This window comes from Odontomachus brunneus, unplaced genomic scaffold, assembly GCF_010583005.1.
Source record: "Odontomachus brunneus isolate Ranch 3 - 2012 unplaced genomic scaffold, Obru_v1 Obru_scaffold_072, whole genome shotgun sequence".
NCBI classification, from domain to species: Eukaryota; Metazoa; Arthropoda; class Insecta; order Hymenoptera; family Formicidae; genus Odontomachus; species Odontomachus brunneus.
In genome coordinates, this window is record NW_022639522.1 from 1,473,584 (window position 1) to 1,492,801 (window position 19,218).

Consider the following 19,218-nt stretch of genomic DNA (forward strand, 5'->3'; position numbering starts at 1 on the left):
CTTTTATTAATGTATATGGTAATTGTTGTAATTTTTGTTTCATTAGAGAAATTGATTAGAAGATTTGATAGAAGACTGATGAAATGAGGAAACTCGAGATAAAAAAAATGATAAAATTCTCGTGAAACTGTCGAAAATTTTCGGAAAACAACACGAGGCCAAACTTAAACGCGCGTTTTATATGAAAGAAAAGCTGGTTTGATGTATTATTTAATTATTCTATTCTAAGTATGGTACATATTTATAAAAAAAAAATTATGGATCTCAGCAATACACACACAAAATAATTCAATGCAAACTGTAAGTTTCTAAAGATTTATTTCGATCTGCATACATTTCAAAAGATCATCGATGTCCATATTATTATTGATAATCTGTAATTATTTATAATCACATGCGGGTTACGGATTAAAATTCACTATTTTATATTACGTAAGAGATTGTATGTACTTATGTATGTATGAATGTATACGTATATACGAAGCAAAATAAGCGTTACTCCACATCACATCCCCGTAGACAAATGCGAAGGATGTTATCTGTGTAAAGTCGCTCTTCGATGAACACTCTATGTAGCTAATTCTCTCGTATCACAGAATTCGCATTTAGTTGTTTGGTTGCGGTTTTATAATTCGGTAGCACGAACAATCTCTATTATTCGGTAATTCGGTGCGCGTCCTTGTACATACGTATATCACATGCAAGAAGAGAGTGGCAGGAGAAATCGTATATAATAGTAAAATCGGACGATTTAAGTGTATCTGTTGGCATTGTTCCGCCAAGGAGATGGAATCAATGAAACTTGATCAGAGAAAAATTGTTCTAGAAGCGAAACTGGAAAATTTCGAAGAATATCGTATAGATTACTGAATATATCTCTTAGGACGATCTAATTAAAAATTGGACTTGAGCGAACCCTATATGTATCGTTGTCTGTATGTTAAGCTCTGCGGGTTTTTCTCATTTTATCGTGGCTTCAAGTGTTTTTACATCAAAAATTGTCAACTATGAGATCAAAATTCTATAGCCTATGCGAAAAACCCCTAAATTTTAAATTACAAGTGTATAATCGGTTTAAAGATGCGCTACTATTAAAAAGGCACAAATGTACAAATAGCTACTAGATCAACGATTATTTCGCAATTATTTGCTCGTAATTGTCACTCGCGAATTCAAAAGAAGCTATCGTACTCTATGACTCGCTGTCGATGAAAGAAAGGCATAAAATGTGGGTGTATATACTAACAATTATGCTGCGATATGTACTATTAAAAATGGCTTTTATATGTATGCTTCCAGCATAAAAAAGAGAAGCTGGAATTTCAAAGATGTGAAAGTTGCATCTCCATTTAAGTAAGACGGAGATTGTAAATTCTATATTTTGGGAAGTCTCATATTCTATATGAGGAAAGCTGTAAAAGCTTGATCACGTTCGTCGGCAACGTGTTTTTCGCACGATAACGTCTAACGAAAGTCAAAGAACTTCGTAACTCGATATCTGGACCCTATTTTTGAATTTGGCACATTCGGCTATTATTCGTGCATATCTCGAAATGGGTTCATTCAAAGCGCGTTTAATTCAGATAATAAATCTGACTGAAATTTTTTATGTGGATCGTGACGATTAAGCCCCGAATATCTTTAATGTGTCTCCGACAAACCAATGTGCCGGTTAGAACTTCACCTATAAGAGAATAAGTACAATGAAATTGTAAACTTATTTTATCCAATACTTCTACTGACATAAACTTATCGTATTAAAAAATCGTAGTATAAAAAAATCAAGTAACACATTAATACTTACCTTCGGTTATGCTAATGGGCTCGCTCAAAGAAAATACCGTCTGTTTCCAATGCGTTGGCGTAGAATGAGGGCCCGTACTGAAATGTACCGGATTCTCTAGATCAAAGAAAATGTCAAAATAGCCGACTATCGCGGTTAACGATCCCGTCTTTTTCACGTTCAACGTGAAGGGAGACGAGAAATTGACGCAGTCTGTAGTGACACTATACAAGTCGAATACTTGAATCTCAGCGGTGCTTGTTATTATATCGTCGACGTTGCAGATTTCTATACTGGGTTCGCGCACTACTTCCGCTTTCATACAGCTCATTTTGAAGCCGTAAACATTCGTCCAATAATCAACTAGATCGATATACCTTTCTGCAAAAAGATAACAGTTCATAATAAATAACGTAAGAGATAGTTCATAAGAATAATTTATAAAAGGCTTATTATATATAATTCCGCCTTATACGGTGAAATCTGGTAAATGATTTAATTGTAATAACAATTCAGTTGTATTCTCTTATTAAACAAGCAGTGTTATTACTGCAAAGGCAGTAAAATTGCAAAACGTACTGGTGTCACCGCTTCCTACGATACTAATTGCACATCTGTTTGGAAGTATTGCTCCACCAGGCGCCAAATAATGGTCCCTAGCATAAATGACGGTATCTAACATTCCCTCGAATAGGAGAAAATACCCCATCCACTCAGATATTATCGCGTCTACTTTTTCTTCTCCGATACTAATATCTTCCAGACGACCCTTTTTTAAAGTGATTATGTCACTAAGATTATTTTCCCTAAAACCAATAAAAATGTACGTTTTATTATTGATCTATATCAAGGCTCGGCACATTTTTCCTTTCTCGGCCGATTCTGGGGAGTTACGCCTTCTATCTCCTTCTTGCCGCGCGGCGAGCCATGCAAGTGACGGTCGCGGTCAGTCGCGGCTCCAAGCTTAAAGGCACGACCATCACTTTTTAGGCCGGCCGCGCGACAAGGGGGAGGTAGAAGGCGTAGCTACCGAGAATCGGCCGAAAATGTGCCGTGCCCTGATCTATATTGTGAATATATAGCTGGCTATATATAATAAATGTACAGATGTACAAAAGTAACAGATACCTTATTATATCCATAGCATGATATATCACGTCGGACTGATCAACACTGATAACTTTACGGCAACCAGACTTTGCCGCGAACATGGACAGAATACCAGTCCCACAACCGACGTCCAGCATTACACAATTGTGAAATCTATTAGAATTTGTCAACAAGGCATCACGATAGCTTTCTGTCCGTATTTTATCCTGATAACAAGTACAAGACACATTGATTAATATTTTAATTTTCTGGAAAAATTTAAGCGATATTTCTTTAGTAAAATATTTCAACTATTCTTCATAAACTTGTAATTTTAAATATTAAGCAGTACCTATATTTTCACTAAATTGCTTTGGAATGGTAAGGTTTATTCGTGACTTACTGTCAACATTTCATGATGTATCGCAAAGTGACTGTATGTATTAAAATATCCTTCATCAACATTGGGATTGTGGGCGCTGACTAGAGTGCTCTTCTCTTTTCCTTCTAAATCATCACCTAATATCAATTTTTGTGCTTTTTCTCTCATCTCTTCCATTTGCTATAAAGATACAGGCAACTTGTTTGTATCATATAAAAAGATATACTCAATGATTATATATCTGTACCTGTTTCACCAAGAAACACATTGTTTCACTTTCCTTCAGCTGAGATGTGAGAGACCGTATTGTTTTCTTCATATCTTCATATTGTACCTCTGGTAAAGTAACACTGTCATTGCTGCCATTTGAATGTATTTGCTTTGCTCCTCTCTCCTCACTTATATCCTTAATATTGATGAGATCTTCTATATCTTTATTAAAGTAACATTTCATATGTTAATACATAATACCATATATAAAAAAATAAGACTGATATAATTTTAAATTTCCTATACTTACCATACATTAACCATGGATCATTCTCTATGACAGGATGCAAATATTCTTCTTTGTCCCAAGTTTCTATACTCAGTGTACTTAATTGTTCAGGTAAAATCTCCTTACATCGAATGAAGTTAATTAACTTGATATATGTATAAGTATCATGAACATGTTTCCTTATAAAATTGCACAAGTTAAATTTGTGGAAAGTTTCGATATGGTGCAGTGCGGTAGAAAACCCATTAATGGTTTCTGTACAAAACAGACACGGAATGTTGTAGTCGTCTTCACCATTCTCTTCCCAATCATCTCCACTATCATTATCACTTATATCATTGTATATGTCATATCCTAAAAGAAAAGGAAGAGAATATTTACATTAATATATTTAACAAAAAATAAAATAATCGCACACGTATTATATAGATAGCACTACATTCTATCATTTTGTCATTTACTATACATTTATTTAGTGAGGTTTTCTGTAATATTTTACCTAATTTTGCCATGGCAAGCTTCGCTTTCTTAACGATGCTAACCACAAAAACAGAACAGCTGCAAATCTTATCGTGCGGTTCGAGCACGTGTCGACGACTGACGCTTTCCTCGCCTCATGCCAAGTTCATACTTTATGCATTGCGGAAATATCGGGTCAATGAAAACCGGTTAAACGATGGGAAAAACTAGAGACCTTATAATGAAAGATTTACACTGCGTCGATGTCCGATATACGACGCCGAGATCCAATAGGAGCTTTATAATCACGATATATGTATGTAAGATAAGACGTTTTTTCGTTTCGTGACCACGATACCATTTGGTTGGCTGATTTGGTCCACTTAACGCTCGCAACGCCTCGAGCAATAAAGATAGAATGACGTTCGCGGCGTTGCAAGCGTTAAGTGGACCAAACTAACCAACCACACGCTACCGTGGTTACGAAACAAAAAACGCCTATATTCTTAAATAAATAATATATATTTTGATGATTAGACACATACACACACACACACACACATACACACACACACACAATATATGCGCGTTTATATTTCATTCGCTATGTTAAATATTTTAATCACATCATATTAAAGCAAGTGAACTTTTTAATATGAAAATAAAGGGATAGTATAATAAGAATCTTTTTTATGTAAAATCAATATTATATAATTACGCACCACACAAGACGTAATTAGACAGATTTTATAAAACTCAATAGAATATAATTTATTATAGTATTCTTTTTCAGAAATATATTACATATAATTATATATAGAAATATACTGCAGACAAATTTCACAAAAGTCTTTGGCCGGTATTCATAGTCTGATCTTATATTTAAAATCATCTTAAGTACTGTTTTAAGATGTCATAAACCAATCACAGAGCTGTATTCGCATCTTAAGACATTACTTAAGACAGTCTTGAAATAAGATTCGACTATGAATACCAGCCTTTGACTATAATTTTTAACTACAATTTACAATTATAAAAAGAATAAACATACAAAATAATATTTATCTTACAATATATCTTGTCATTACAAAAGGCACATTAAAATATTGATATAAAGTACGATTGATATAAAGCTTGATTATTAAGAATAAAAATATTTGATAGATCAACAGTATAATGATGACAAGAACGTGGTTATCGGTTCCGAGTCTTTGTCGAGTTTGCAATTATCGGTTGACGTTTTGTAGATGTGACGACAACTTCAGTGCTTTGAAACTTCCTTTTCACGCTGTTTTCCGGTTTATTGATCTCTTGGTATAAGTTCTGTGCAACGTGAAAATCTGTATGCTCGCCGTACCTCGTTACGGGTATCATCTGACCGCATTCAGCACACCGTTCCAAAGGTTCGCTGGAGTCGGTTTTAATTAGGAAATTGTCTAATAGTGGACTACGTCTCTTTGCTTTGCTGACAGCTTTAGACTTGCCAGATTTTCCTTTCGCTGTTTTTGCTGGCAAGTCCCGGGAAACTTTCACTAGGTTCTCTCGCTTCTTATCGCGTGCTCTCGCGTACAATCTCGCCTCTTCTTGCAAATCGGACGGCAATAGAAGTAGAATATCGGGATCTATGTCATCCAGATTTGGAAATATCTCTTGCAATAGTATAGAAGGAGTATGGGTGGTGTTTTCCTCCTTGAGCTTCTTCTCGGAGAAATCCTCGTCCTTATTGTGCATGAAAGTGGACACGCGACTCGACGACGGTTTCTCGTGATCATTATCTCGCATGCACAAATCTGAATTACTATTATCGGTTTCGTTACTGGTGTCTAAATTTTTCGTGCTGGATACGATCGATTGTTCGCTTCGTTCTGATTCCTCCGCAGTGTCGCTATTGTTATTGATGTTCTCAGAACGATCCTTTCTATCAGTCTTGAATATATTCATGAAAAAGGAATTTTGAAAATCGTTATTATTTATTGTCATGCTCGACATGCGTTTGATCTTTGATTTAGCCTTATCGCGCTCCTTGCACACCTGCATCAGCTTGAAGACTTTGCTCGACGTGGGTGAGTCCTCCATTTCTGTATTTAACGAATTATCGATCATTTTGTTTTGTTTTGCCGCTACTTTGTTAATTGTCGTAACTGATTTTTCGTTCGTAACAGTCGTGGTGGTTTGATTTGACTCTTCCTGGTCGGTAACGACAACAAGAGGCTCTTCCTTTCTCGTCTTCAGAGATTGATCTTTGCTATCGATGACAGCGGGAGATCTCACTTCTGCTATTTCGAAATTCGATTTGAAACTTGTTTTACCTCCGGACGAACTTGTAGTCTCCAATTGATCAGTGTTATGATTTACTTTATCGTTATTTTCCGATTTAACAGTTTTAAAGAATTTCAGAAAACTATCGCTCCCCTTCGACGGTATAAATTTGCCGGCAGCAATACCCATATACGCTACTGGACACTGTGTCGATTTAGTGATAACGTCCACACATTGACTCGCCATTTTCTCGGGCTTGTACGAATTCAAAGTAAGCGAGCGAGATTGGGACACAGTGCTTCTGTTCTGATAATAATGATAAGAGATGGTGAGCAACGTCGCACGTCGTTGATTATCCAAAAGATCCTGCTCGAGTCGCTCGCAAACTTCCGCCGCCAAGTCTCCGGCCCAATGTTTCAACTATATGTACAAGATTGTTTTCATGTAATTCTTATATTATATATACATACTTTTCACAATTTTACATAAATAATTCATATCATATGTAAATCTTTTCGATATTGATTAACTTACCACTTCTAAGGAGGTAATGGCTTGCTTTCCCGGAAATTTCTTGCACGCTCCGACAGACTTTGATAGCAACCTGTTGATAACAGGCTCGTTGTCTATGCCTCGAGCAATATTGTACAGCCATAATCTGAAGAATCGTAATTGTAAGTTACATTAGAATTACGAGTCGTTGATTTTGATTGTTGAACTTCGTTCATAGATACAAGAATTTTAAATCTACCCTGTTTTATCATCAAAATGTTTTTGTAATTGTTCCAAAGAATATTGCATTAGATCCCCCATAACTTTGCAACCTAGAGACTCGACTACGACATCGCCGAATTTCCCACCGAGGTTTCTGACTTTCTTCACCGAAAGTTTCGAGTAAAGACTTGCAACAGCTTCCTCAGGTAAGATCGTTTGGCAATTCGGTTTATGTAATCCGCACGCTAATTTTGCTAATATCTGAAAATTAATAAAGCTGTTTAAAATTAACGCAGTTTAAATTAAAGCTGTTTAAAATTAATGCAGGAGCCACTGAAATGTGACACACAGACAAAGCCTAGAAAGAATATTCTGGAATGAGTGGAATAAAGATATATTATTTGCAACCTTATTCTGTGAAATTCCAGCAGAACATCTAAATCCAGTCTCATTATATATACTGGCTCTTATTTCTTCAACTATAACACCAGCTACAGCAAGCTTCTGTGCTTGAGTGTCATGTAATTCCCTAAATGAGTTCTGTATCCAAGTCTGTAGCCCTTGACATCTGTCCTCTAAAACAATAGTACACATGATACATAATGTGATTCAAATTGCTGATTTCAAATTAATATAGTCTACTCCATTTTTATAGTACCTTCATCGTTCTTGCCAACTTCTGAATATCCTACAATATATGTATTTGCGAGAGATGATATTAGTTCATTGGAAGAGATTTTATCTAATCTTTTCTCAACAATATCTGTGATATCAAGATAAGCTTCATCGACACTAGCACGTTCTATCACATTACAGTATTTTTTTATAACTTCAATAACTTCACGGCCAGCTTTTCTATACCTATGTGGGCAATGTGAATGTTTAAATGCTTAATATATAAAATATTGCAATAGACAATATAAATAAATAAGCATATAAATAAATAATAAACACATTAAAAGTTATATTCTAAGCAAAAGTTTTGTTTTAATAACTAATCATTACCTGGTTGTATCTGCTTTTCCACGAAGACAAGGTACACTAGCTAAAACTATATCTGGACATTTCTCTTTAGCTTCTTTGCCTCTCATGTGTCTGGTTACTCCAAAATCTCGTGCTTCATAATTTACAGCTATTATCCTGTCAATAAAAAGCAGTATTATTTATTATCATTCATTGATAATATAATCATATATTAAATCAGTAAAATGTTTTGTTTTTAAATCAAAGACTGATATTTTTTTTTCTTCAGAAAAACTATATTATTAGTTTCTCTTCGAAAAATTACCTGTAGAAAAAATATCTTTACAGTACTATCCTTTAGATAGAATACAATTATTAATATTATAACCAGATAAAGTTAATCGAAATAAATTTTTCTTACCCGCCCATCTCCCATTGATTATATTGAACCACGGCGAGCGGTTTTCCCGCGTATTCGGGTTGCAACTTTGTTTCAACTTGACAGAAGAAGCAATCCATATCTATTAGGACGACAATTCTCTTGCCCAGATCTGCCATTTTCGCAGGGTCTTACAAATTCGAAGTGTTCACTACAGATAACTATAAATCTTCATCATTCTGATGTCAACTAACATAAAATATTAGTATCATATGCGACTCCATTTTAACGCGATGCATTTTGATTATGCATAAGCTTGGACAGGTTTACATACTGTTTACATATGAGACACTCTCTCTTTCTCTCTGGTTGCAGACCATAAAGTAAGAGAGAAGGAAGTCGAACTCCATATAACGAAAATGGTCCTGATTCGTGTCCCCCAATTAAGAGGAAATCCGTTGAAAAGAATAACTTCTTATGGCCCACACTAAGGTGCGTTCGGGGAGCTCGCTATTAGCGCTACTCAGCGCTACCCTGTCATTCTATCCTTGTTGTATATCTAAGGAGCAATAAAGATAGAAAAACGCTGTAGCGTTAATAGCGTGTTCTCCGAACGCAGCCTTAGAGCATATATATATGGAGGGGAAATTGCGTATGCCTCCCTGGGGTGCGTTCAGATTCTTCATCCGCGTGCACTCTATTACTAGAAACACTATAGTACATGTTACATATACTATAACACTTCTAGTAATAGAATCCACCCGGGTGTGGAATCTAAACGCAGCACTGTAGACCAAAAGTGTATCCAAAATATGTGCGAGAGAGAAAGGTATACATTCTTATTCATCCTCTGTGCGATGTGTCAACATGTGTCGGTTGTTGCTGAGCTACAAAATTATTGGTTTCAATATTTTTTTACTTGAATTCTATCAACTTTACCGAAAAATAGCAAGAGATAAAAATTGTTTATTTTCTTCTCATAGAGCTCGGGGAATTTTTTCAGAATTTTGTATTAACTTTTTAGTACTGCATTTTTGCATTTTTTTGAAATACTAAAAAATTAATACAAAATTATGAAAAAATTCTCAGAGCTCTATGAGAAAAAAATAACTTATCTCCTGTCAACTTTATAACCTAACCTAACCTGTCAACTTTAACGCATGCGCACAGAGGACGAATAGGAACGTACAGCTTTCTCTCTCGCACACATTTTGGACACACTTCGTGCCAGCATTCCTTCTCCATGTATATATGCTCTAAGTGCCCACAGGAGGCGGCAACGCTTGCCGCGTCCTGTGGGCAGAAGCCATTATGGTTGGGCGCCATTTGTAAAGCAATAAGTTAGAGCGAGATAAAGATTGCGTTCCGAAATTCACTGCCGTACTGAAATTCTATAGTATACGTAACATGAACTATAGATTTTCAGTACTAGCAGTGAATTTCAGAACACAGTCAAGATATACTTGTCTCACTCTTACTGCACCAGTTCAGTGGTGCAGCTCTTTAACTGCACTACACATCGTTAGTTCACGTGGCTACGTAATGACACGTGACACTGGCAACGATCGGTCCGATCATTTAAGGGACGTCTACATTGGAAGTAAATAGCAAGAAGTAAGAAGCAAGAGTTAAGGGACGTCTACATTGGAAGTAAATAGCAAGAAGTAGGAAGTAAGAATAAAAAATTGACCGATCATAGTTGATTATTCTTCTCACATTCGACTATAGTTGGTCAATTTCTTACTCTTACTTCCTACTTACTTCCAATGTAGACATCTCTTAAGAAATTGATCAACCACAGTTGAATGTGAGAAGAATAATCACTATGATTGGTCAATTTCTTATTCTTACTTCCTACTTCTTACTGCTTACTTCCAATGTAGACGTCTCTATACAGTTGCGTGCAAAAGTTTCCAGCTAATGATATTTTGTACTTTAATTTATCAAAAAAAAGCCTAATGAAATTTTTATCATTATTAGATGTGAGCATAAGATATAGGAAATGAAATAATATAGTGAAAGAATATTATTTATGTTTGTGAAAATATTTATTGTTATAAATGTTATATTTACATGTGCAAAAGTTTCCGGCCACCTAATATATTTGACCCACTGTAGGACTCCAATGGTTTGTTTACAAATAGTATCGTTAAATGATTAAATTTAATTCATAGGAAATCGTCGAAGCATAAACATGGCTTAGCATACGCAAATCCACATTCGCGAGAGAATAATTAAATTTTCAGAAGACGGAAAGTCTTCTGCAGCTGCAAATGAAAATATCAGTTTACATAGGTAAAGAAGCAGCTATCCAGGACGGAAAGCTGCATTCCAAAACGTTCTTTTTGAGGAAAATTTTACTCAATACCTATAGTTCACATTACATATACTATAGAATATCGAGTAAAATTTCCTCAAAAAGGATGTTTTGGAACGCAACCCAGGTTAAGTACATGTCACGCACTGACACTTTTACTTTATATATATATATATATATACACATATATATATATCATCTGATCGCCGCGCCTGCGCACTACGGTCAAAATACACTTCTCGGACATCGTCTGTCCTTCCATTCTGGGACAAGCTCCTCTTAAGGCCGTGGCACACAGAAAAACTTAAGCAGTAAGACGTAAGCAGTAAGCAAATTGACCAATCACAGTCGTTGATTCTTGGACCGTAAGAAGAATCAATGACTATGATTGGTCAATTTTCTTACTGCTTACGTTTTACTGCTTAAGTTTTTCTATGTGCCACCAGCTTTATAGGCAGCATAGGGCGATTAGCAATATAGTAGTATTACATAATGGGTGAGTGTCAGGGGGCTGCTCCCTCTATATATATATATATATATATATATATATATATATATATATATATATATATATATATGCTCTAAAGATCTACATTAGTTGCAATTCGATTGCAACTCTTGTTGCGACAGTCAATCAGAAACGTCAATAGTATCAGTGATGCTTCTGATTGGCTGTCGCGATAAGAATTGCGATTGGCTTGCAACTAATGTAGAACGACCTTAAGATTATGACTCTCGCAACCAGCGCGATTTGCGACGCGACACGCGCTGTAAGCGTCATTCTATATAGACTGCGTTCCGAAATTCACTGCCAGTACTGAAAATCTATAGTTCATGTCACGTATACTATTGAATTTTAGTACTGGCAGTGAATTTCGGAATACAGCCTTTATCGCTCATTATTTGCGGAAGAAAGATAGAGTGACACTTATAAGCGCTTAAAGCGCGTAAGCGCCCAAAAGGAACGCAGCCGCGATATGCGACGCGCGATATCCAATGAGCGTACAGTTTTTCCGGAATATCAGTACGCTCATTGGATATCGCTCGTCGCTTATCATGTGTCGCGTCGTGCATCGCGCTGGCTGCGACAGCCATTATACAGTGCAGACAGTACGCAAAATTTTTGTTGCTCCGTTTTGTTTACGCGTCACGTTACGTACATGCGTGCATGCGTATTGTGTCGTATATAACCGCGCTGTGTCGTACTATAAATTTCAACTCATTCCTCGTGGTGTGTGAGAACAATATGCCCAGTAAAAAGAGAAAATACAACGCCCGTTTTCCAGCGGTAAGCGAACATTGTACATCTTTTCCGATTATCGCAGAATTTAACTGCAACATTGATGAAGAAAATTCTTAAATTTTCTCTTGCTCTATTTTATTTAAATTTAACTTTATTTAAATTTTAAATTCGAGGAGGAAGAGAATTATTTTTTAGTTGCAATGAGCGAAAGTTCATCGTTAAGGTTAACTTCGCTTGTCTGTTGTCAGGGTCGTATCAAGAGGATTATGCAGACGGACGAGGAGATCGGGAAAGTTGCCCAAGCAGTGCCGATAATAATTTATATCCTTTTTGATTATATTTTTTGTAAGAGATAGATTCTTGTAGATTTAGTGATTGTGACATAATCTTGCTTTTGACAAACTTTCTAATCTTGATTTTTACATTACAAACTTTGCCTTAATAAGGCTTACCTAGGACTTTAGAACTTTTTGTACATTCGTTGTTGACCAAGGCCATGCAAATAACATGTGCCAAAAATGCCAGGACTCTAAGTCCAACTCACATGTAAGTAAATGGTAGTGTCGAGCATAGATATTAACTTAATGAGTGTTTAATGATTATTGCTCCTGGCGGAGAGTGATGGATTGAAACAATCTTCTGAATCTACCAAAGGTCTAAAAAAATACTCCAGTTAACAATTATTAAACTCACATTGAGCTACTTTCTCTAATCAGTACAATGATTTAGGAGATTTATCTGAAATTTTTTAGCTAAAGCTTTATCTGTTTTTAGGAAGCAGTGTATTATGTCGGAGAGCCGATTTGACTTTCTGAAGGATCTGGTAAAATCTCTGCCTGATGTACCAGCACCTGATGATGAAGTGCCTACACCACCTGCAACTCCAGCAACATCAGCATCAGCATCAACAACAAACTCAGCCACTAGCAATGCAACACATTCTGAACAAGAGTAAGTTCCTCTTAAAATTTTATACAATCATAATTTTGCTAAATTGTCTCATAAAGTCAGTTTCATATATAATATGTCATAAAGGATACATTATTTTTTAATTATTTATTTTTATTATATAATGCTTTTAGCAGAAAATCGTTGGAGAGAAAGGAAATATAATACAAAATCAATATATCTTCTATGTTGCAGGGTTATTTTACTTGTAATGTATATTTTTTATTTTTATTTTATTTTTATATTTTTATTTTTTATTTTATTTTTATCTAAAGTTATTTAAAAAATGATCAATATGTATATATGATTTAGATAATTCATATACTGTGTAATTATATAAATTATATTTTTTTTGGTTTTTTAATTTGGTTTTTTAATTTTATAAACTACATTGACCACTATTTTTATATGTTTATAGGCATCCAAAGCAATCAGACTTACCAAATGCGAATCACAAAAACACGAAAGATAACCAAAAGATTGCCACGAAGGTAGCCCCACAGGTGCCACAATTCGAGATGTCCATACCTGTGTCCTTTCAGATGAATCAACCAAACTTTTATATGGAACTCAATTCTACCAATTTAAGTGAAAGCACAAGCACTCGAGCGACATCAAATTCCACTTATACTGCCGGCATCGACGAGGATTATGATACATAGTAATCACCTCAGATGAATTCTAGGATGTTAAAAATCTTTGTTGAACGTGGAACACGATTAGAGGACAGTAGTGATAACGCGCTTGTATCAGCAGCGCTAATCTTACAATCACCACGTCGCCTATGGACTAGTGTTATCTGATATGTTTGGTTTGGAGTGATTTCTCTTTTATTTATACAGGATGGTTTCCCAGAACCACGTGAGGTAAATATTATTTAAAAATATTACAACTTTTTTTTGAGAGTTCTTTCAAATAAATCTTTCAAAAGTTATTTTCCTATTTTTTTAATTATTTTATCTAAACGAATACTTAACACATCAACAATAATTTATTTCACTTTTAAAGAGTTACAAATTCTGAATATAATGATTCCTTCTTTTCAATCATTATTTATAGAAATATGTAAGTTCACGTCTTCTATGCCATCCTGTATCAAGCGACGCGGTAGCATCGCGACGCCCTCTCAAGTACATAAAATATAAAATTATATTAAATAACGAAATTTTCAATTTTAGTTTTCAAATTTAGTTTTTCTACGAAATCCATTATCTTTGTGTGGATTTCATATATATTCTATACATATATACATACATGTATATGTAATATATATATATATATGTATATATAATATATTTATGTATATATATATATATAATATTTTCTTTTTGTTTCGTATTTCTTACATATTTGTATTGGTTTATTGAAATAATGTCAAATCGTGTTGTTAGAAGCAAGATGATTTGATCGACATTGTTGATATCGTATTGTGGTACAAGTAATCACTGATACGGTTATATAATCGTTATGTCTTTTGCAAAGTCATTGCCTCTCAACATTGTTACCGTTATTACGTAAAAACAATTGCGCTTACTTCATTAATTTGCGTTTAGGCGAGGAAATATTAACAGGAAGCGAGACGGATGAATAATCGTATCAAACGAAACGCTGTTCCGTTCAATCGGTATTCTCTGTAGCTATAAAGACATTTTTATAGTACTTTTATTGTATATCCTCGAGCTTCGATGCGCAGTATAGCGTTGTTACATCTTTTTTTTTTTCATAACTGCGTATGAAAATTTCGAACGAATTCTTTCTCTATCTTCGGCTTGATGGTAGACTACGCGGATTAGCCAAATTTCGCCTCGGATAGTACGATGATCTCATAGAAACGAAAGATTTTTTAGAAAAATAATCTTGCTCAGAGACTTCGTTAAACCGCACAGCCAAGGGAGCCGAAACGCAATACAAGTACATGGGAAAAGATTACAAGGAATCGAGAGAAACCCGAATTTTTCGCACATGCATTTTGTATAGAAGGAACTTTATAACAGACGTTTGATGTATACGTTTGTGTATACGAAAGATAATTAACGTGGATTTAAGTAATGTATTGATTTCGAAGGTCATTCCTTTTACTCTTTTCTCCCGAAGTACATATACGCAGTATGACAACGCTATACAGTTAACTCGACTCACACGATCGAGGTATGTTTTTGATGTTTAACAAAACGGCCCATGGAACATCAACGTATCATATATGATTCTATAGAGACACGATGTTCGATGCACAAGTGCGATTTCCATCATAATCTGTACATATATCGGGTCGAACGCGAAGAAAAGCAATTAGATAAGAGCGAATTATACATATATGTATTCGTCGAGCGTTTCTTGTACCTTTTTCTTCGGCTCACAATTCATCACTACACACTACACATTGTAATAAAACGCTTACACTATTTGAATATGTCTTTCATTCGAGCAACATCGACCTGCTGTTACGCGGAACAGACACTGTCCTGCGACGTCCCAGCGTGCGTGTGAACACCGTTGTCTCTCGAGCTTGAATTTTAATTGCAGTCGAATAAATCGCGCTCCGAATTCTCTTTCTTGTCAGGAAAATAATCGTAAGCCGCTACCTTGGCGGAGCGACTTATGCTATGCGTAACATAACGAGTGATTTTACGTAACGACGTGAATGTGTATTTATGATTAAGTTTACATTACGTTAATATATCCCGTTTTTGAGCGAGATTTGCCTCGAGAATGAGCAAACATGCCTCGAAAGCGTGAAAGAGATGCCGAGAATTAGCATATGAAATAACGAGCAACCAAGAAGCGATGGCGTAATCTCTTGCGGCTTTTTGCATAACAGTGCATGCAAAACATAACTCGCGTGACAGCGCACGTTATGCACGTTACACGAACGCTAAATTGCAATCGTAATTAGATATCCGGTACATTTTTGCGGCTATCGGCTGTCGCGCCGGTGTCACGTCAGCGCAATTTTTATATCCGCTAAAAAATTCCGCCGGTCAGTCGGTTCGTCCTGATATCGCCAGCTACACGTAGAATTAGTGTTCGCATGTATTCAAGCCGGGATTGTGCGATAAGCTTTTTGCGAATTGACGCGAACGACGACGCGGACGTAATCGTTCGTATTCGGAAGCGCGCGCGGATACGTGTGTATCGCTCCACATGCCTCGATATCGCCGTCGCGACTTTAAGATCCTCCGTGTCGGCGAACAAAAACGTGATGTATCCGTACGTGAGCAACGAGAGCGGACGGATAATGATACTGGACCCAGGTGGATTTACGGAAACGTGTTTGGTTTTCTCGTGGAAGTAGATTATTTAGACGCGATTGCGGCTACATCTCGACTCGTTCAAGGAGCACGTGAGTTATAAGATATATTACTCGAAATAAGAGCGTAAAAAAGATCACGCGATCGCTCGGAGAGAAGTTTCTTTTTCTCCCGCGAGAAGACCGTTAGGTTTGAATATCCGCGTTTTTTAAAACTATATACGCGTTCAGTCATATTCGTTCCGTAATAACTTGTGTGTACAGTGTGAAATTGAGTTCGGTGAGTGTTCGTTATATTTTCACCTGCCTCTGTGTGATCGCATGAATTTCCTTAGTACGATAATTATAAGTCGAGAAGGTACATTTTAATGATTTGTTGCATAGTTTGTCGATGATCGAAATGCCATTGGGAAAGTGAGCGCGTGATATTGGTTATTCAGATTAACATTCGTCTGTAGTATTGAAAAACAAACGTATTAGATACTTCATTTATATAACACATCTTTATAATGCAAAGTACCATGCCTCTGCAAATATAATGTCGCGAACATCGGCAGGTCCGATCCATTGGCCATCGAAATGGCTACATACTGGTATTCTGTCTTGTTGTGTTGTGGATTCGTCACCCTCACGAACGGTTTGTTTCGGACACGCGGATTACTGCCTCCGTTGGAAGATCCTAATAAAGTGTTGGTAAGCGCGAAATCTCGAGACACGATCTGATATATACAGGATATCTCACACTCTCCTCCGGGCATTTTGTGGGGACGTAGAACAGGTTGAGATGAACATAAAAGTCTTATACGGTTTTGCGATATTCGCAATAATTTTGCGTAATAATGCACTTATCTTCTTTAATTAATAATTAAAAATCTATGTGATTATTTGCAAAATGGTAGAGGACTTTTTTGTTCAATTTGATCTAAAGTATAAGTACACGACGGCAGTCGTCTACTTACTTTCGCTATTATAACTCATTTACCATATCCTGCATGTTCACAAATTTTCTACAATTAATATCTCGATAATTATTGCGAATATCGCAAAACGGTATAGGACTTTTATATTCACTTCAACCTGTCCTACGTCCCTGCAAAATTCCCGGAGGAGAGTGTGAGACCTGTATATCTCCAATTTTAAAATTATATAATACAAAAAATAAAAATACTAGATCACGTAAATTCTGCTTAATAAAACCATCGAAAATTTAGAGTCTAGGCATTTCGTTTACTAATTACGAATTAGTAAATTTAATTGTTAATTATATAAATTATATTGTTTCCCAATATACTTTGATGTTTTTTAATGTTATTTTTTAGTAGATTTAATCCAGATATAAACGAAACAAGCAAATGCTAATAAAAGTCGAATGGTTTTATAGAATTATTATTTAAATTTATATGTGTAATCGGTTTAATGTAAGCCAGCATTCGACTTTCATTAGTCTGCGTTTCTACTTGTCTTTTTATATTTTGATTGAACATTTTGTAAAGTCAATTATTTATTATTATACTTAATGCTCCTGTACTCGCATCATCATCATCCAGTATACGTTTTCTTCTGATATCATTAAAAAGAGATGCAAGATGCGAGTACGCAGGAACCTTGGTGATAAATTTAACTATAACAATAACCGAAATGCAGTTAAAGTTGGAAAAATTTCAATTTATAACTTAATATATTTATAGTCTGAGAATCATTTACAGCAAAGCTTCGTGGTTACAGGGAAACTACGTGAAGGAAAATGATTATCCATTTGAACTTCATTTCGTGACAACCAAAGACGGATATGTATTAGCTCTGCACAGGATACCTCCCAGTGATCCGAATAAATTAAACATTCCAAATCGGCGAGTAGTGTTAATTATGCATGGATTACTAGGATCTTCGGCCGATTGGATAATAACGGGTCGCAATCGTTCAATCGGTATCATATTGATAATTGCATCTTTTAATTTAGACTCTTAGAACAAACGTCTAACATTTATTCTAAAAAAAAAATTTTGTTTGTCGTTGTTAGCCTTCCTCTTGTCTGACAATGGTTATGACGTGTGGCTCGGCAACGCTCGTGGAAGCACAAACTCGAAAAATCACACGAAACTCTCCATACAAAGCGCTAAATTTTGGGACTTTAGGTAATGTGAACTTCAGAAGTTATATCACTTTTCATTTCATTTCTTGCGACTTTAAAAAGTGACAGACAGGTAAAATGTGATCAACATGTATCAACTATGTTAATACGCATAATTTTTGTGAATAAAATTAATTGAGTCTTGATACTAGGTACTTCCTCAATTTCTTATTTTAGAATATAGTTACTAATAACACTTTCAGTTGAGAGAATAAAAAAATCAATTATATATTATATTTTAATCGATTTTTTCTACGTTTTATAAATACAAAGTGTCCGTCCATAAATGTCCGAGTAAATACCTTGTAACTGGTTGAAGTTACAAGAAAGTTTAATAAGCGAAATTTACATGGCTCTTAGTCAGCTACAAAATGCATGTAAAAAAATTTTTTTTACTCGTGACCTTTTTGAGTTATGAAGGTCAACGTAGTTTTTTTAAACGGATATCTATAATTTTTTTTGCATATTTACAATAGGAATTATTTGCAATCAAAATCATATCCAGTAAAAAATTACTAATATACATCGTTTACGAGATAATCGACATCTTAAGTATTAAAGTAATAAATTGGATTATAAGTATTTTTGAACGTGGTTTGGAATGTCAATGAGGTTAAAAAAATAAACAATGTTTTTTTATGAAACATTTATTAACACATAAATTGTTCGAAAAATTTGACCATTATGTTCGATACAGCATTCAATACGTTTTATTTCTCATTGTTAATTGCAGCATTTCCGCTGTAATGCCTGTAAGCCCTTGTGATCTTATGTCGTAAATCTTCTTCATTTTCAAGAATAGTTG

At 35.3% G+C, this 19,218-nt stretch overlaps 4 protein-coding genes across 6 annotated transcripts in view; 2 read left to right on the forward strand and 2 right to left on the reverse strand.

The window, feature by feature from the left end:
• Nucleotides 1-299: 299 nt before the first annotated feature.
• LOC116846968 (protein arginine N-methyltransferase 3) lies at nucleotides 300-4,552 on the reverse strand. The gene is made up of 8 exons (XM_032821445.1): nucleotides 4,253-4,552; nucleotides 3,775-4,107; nucleotides 3,502-3,686; nucleotides 3,276-3,434; nucleotides 2,912-3,099; nucleotides 2,363-2,589; nucleotides 1,805-2,164; nucleotides 300-1,684 (listed from the first exon to the last, which is right to left on the reverse strand). Exons 1-8 carry the CDS (start codon nucleotides 4,263-4,265, stop codon nucleotides 1,575-1,577), a joined length of 1,575 nt encoding a protein of 524 aa, XP_032677336.1. The 5' UTR covers nucleotides 4,266-4,552; the 3' UTR covers nucleotides 300-1,574.
• A 696-nt stretch (nucleotides 4,553-5,248) lies between these two features.
• Nucleotides 5,249-9,065, reverse strand: LOC116846995 (DNA polymerase eta). The gene is given in 8 exon segments (XM_032821523.1): nucleotides 5,249-5,445; nucleotides 5,448-6,891; nucleotides 7,006-7,129; nucleotides 7,223-7,446; nucleotides 7,594-7,760; nucleotides 7,844-8,046; nucleotides 8,191-8,325; nucleotides 8,570-9,065. Coding segments are annotated over 8 exon segments (2,502 nt in total). The 5' UTR covers nucleotides 8,707-9,065; the 3' UTR covers nucleotides 5,249-5,377.
• A 2,843-nt stretch (nucleotides 9,066-11,908) lies between these two features.
• LOC116846957 (dr1-associated corepressor) lies at nucleotides 11,909-15,443 on the forward strand. The gene is made up of 5 exons (XM_032821426.1): nucleotides 11,909-12,132; nucleotides 12,336-12,408; nucleotides 12,540-12,633; nucleotides 12,862-13,038; nucleotides 13,454-15,443. The coding sequence occupies exons 1-5, from the start codon at nucleotides 12,013-12,015 to the stop codon at nucleotides 13,695-13,697; spliced, it is 708 nt and encodes a 235-aa protein (XP_032677317.1). The 5' UTR covers nucleotides 11,909-12,012; the 3' UTR covers nucleotides 13,698-15,443.
• Nucleotides 15,444-15,602: 159 nt separating this feature from the next.
• Nucleotides 15,603-19,218, forward strand: part of LOC116846956 (lipase 3-like) — an 8,510-nt gene continuing 4,894 nt past the window's right edge. The window contains exons 1-4 of one of the 3 annotated variants that reach the window (XM_032821423.1): nucleotides 15,603-16,562; nucleotides 16,667-16,975; nucleotides 18,008-18,209; nucleotides 18,303-18,417. In XM_032821423.1, coding sequence (XP_032677314.1) covers nucleotides 16,862-16,975; nucleotides 18,008-18,209; nucleotides 18,303-18,417 — 431 coding nt within the window. In that variant the 5' untranslated portion in view covers nucleotides 15,603-16,562; nucleotides 16,667-16,861. The remainder of the gene's footprint in view (nucleotides 16,563-16,666; nucleotides 16,976-18,007; nucleotides 18,210-18,302; nucleotides 18,418-19,218) is intronic. The other 2 variants (XM_032821422.1, XM_032821424.1) reach the window with 2 other exon arrangements.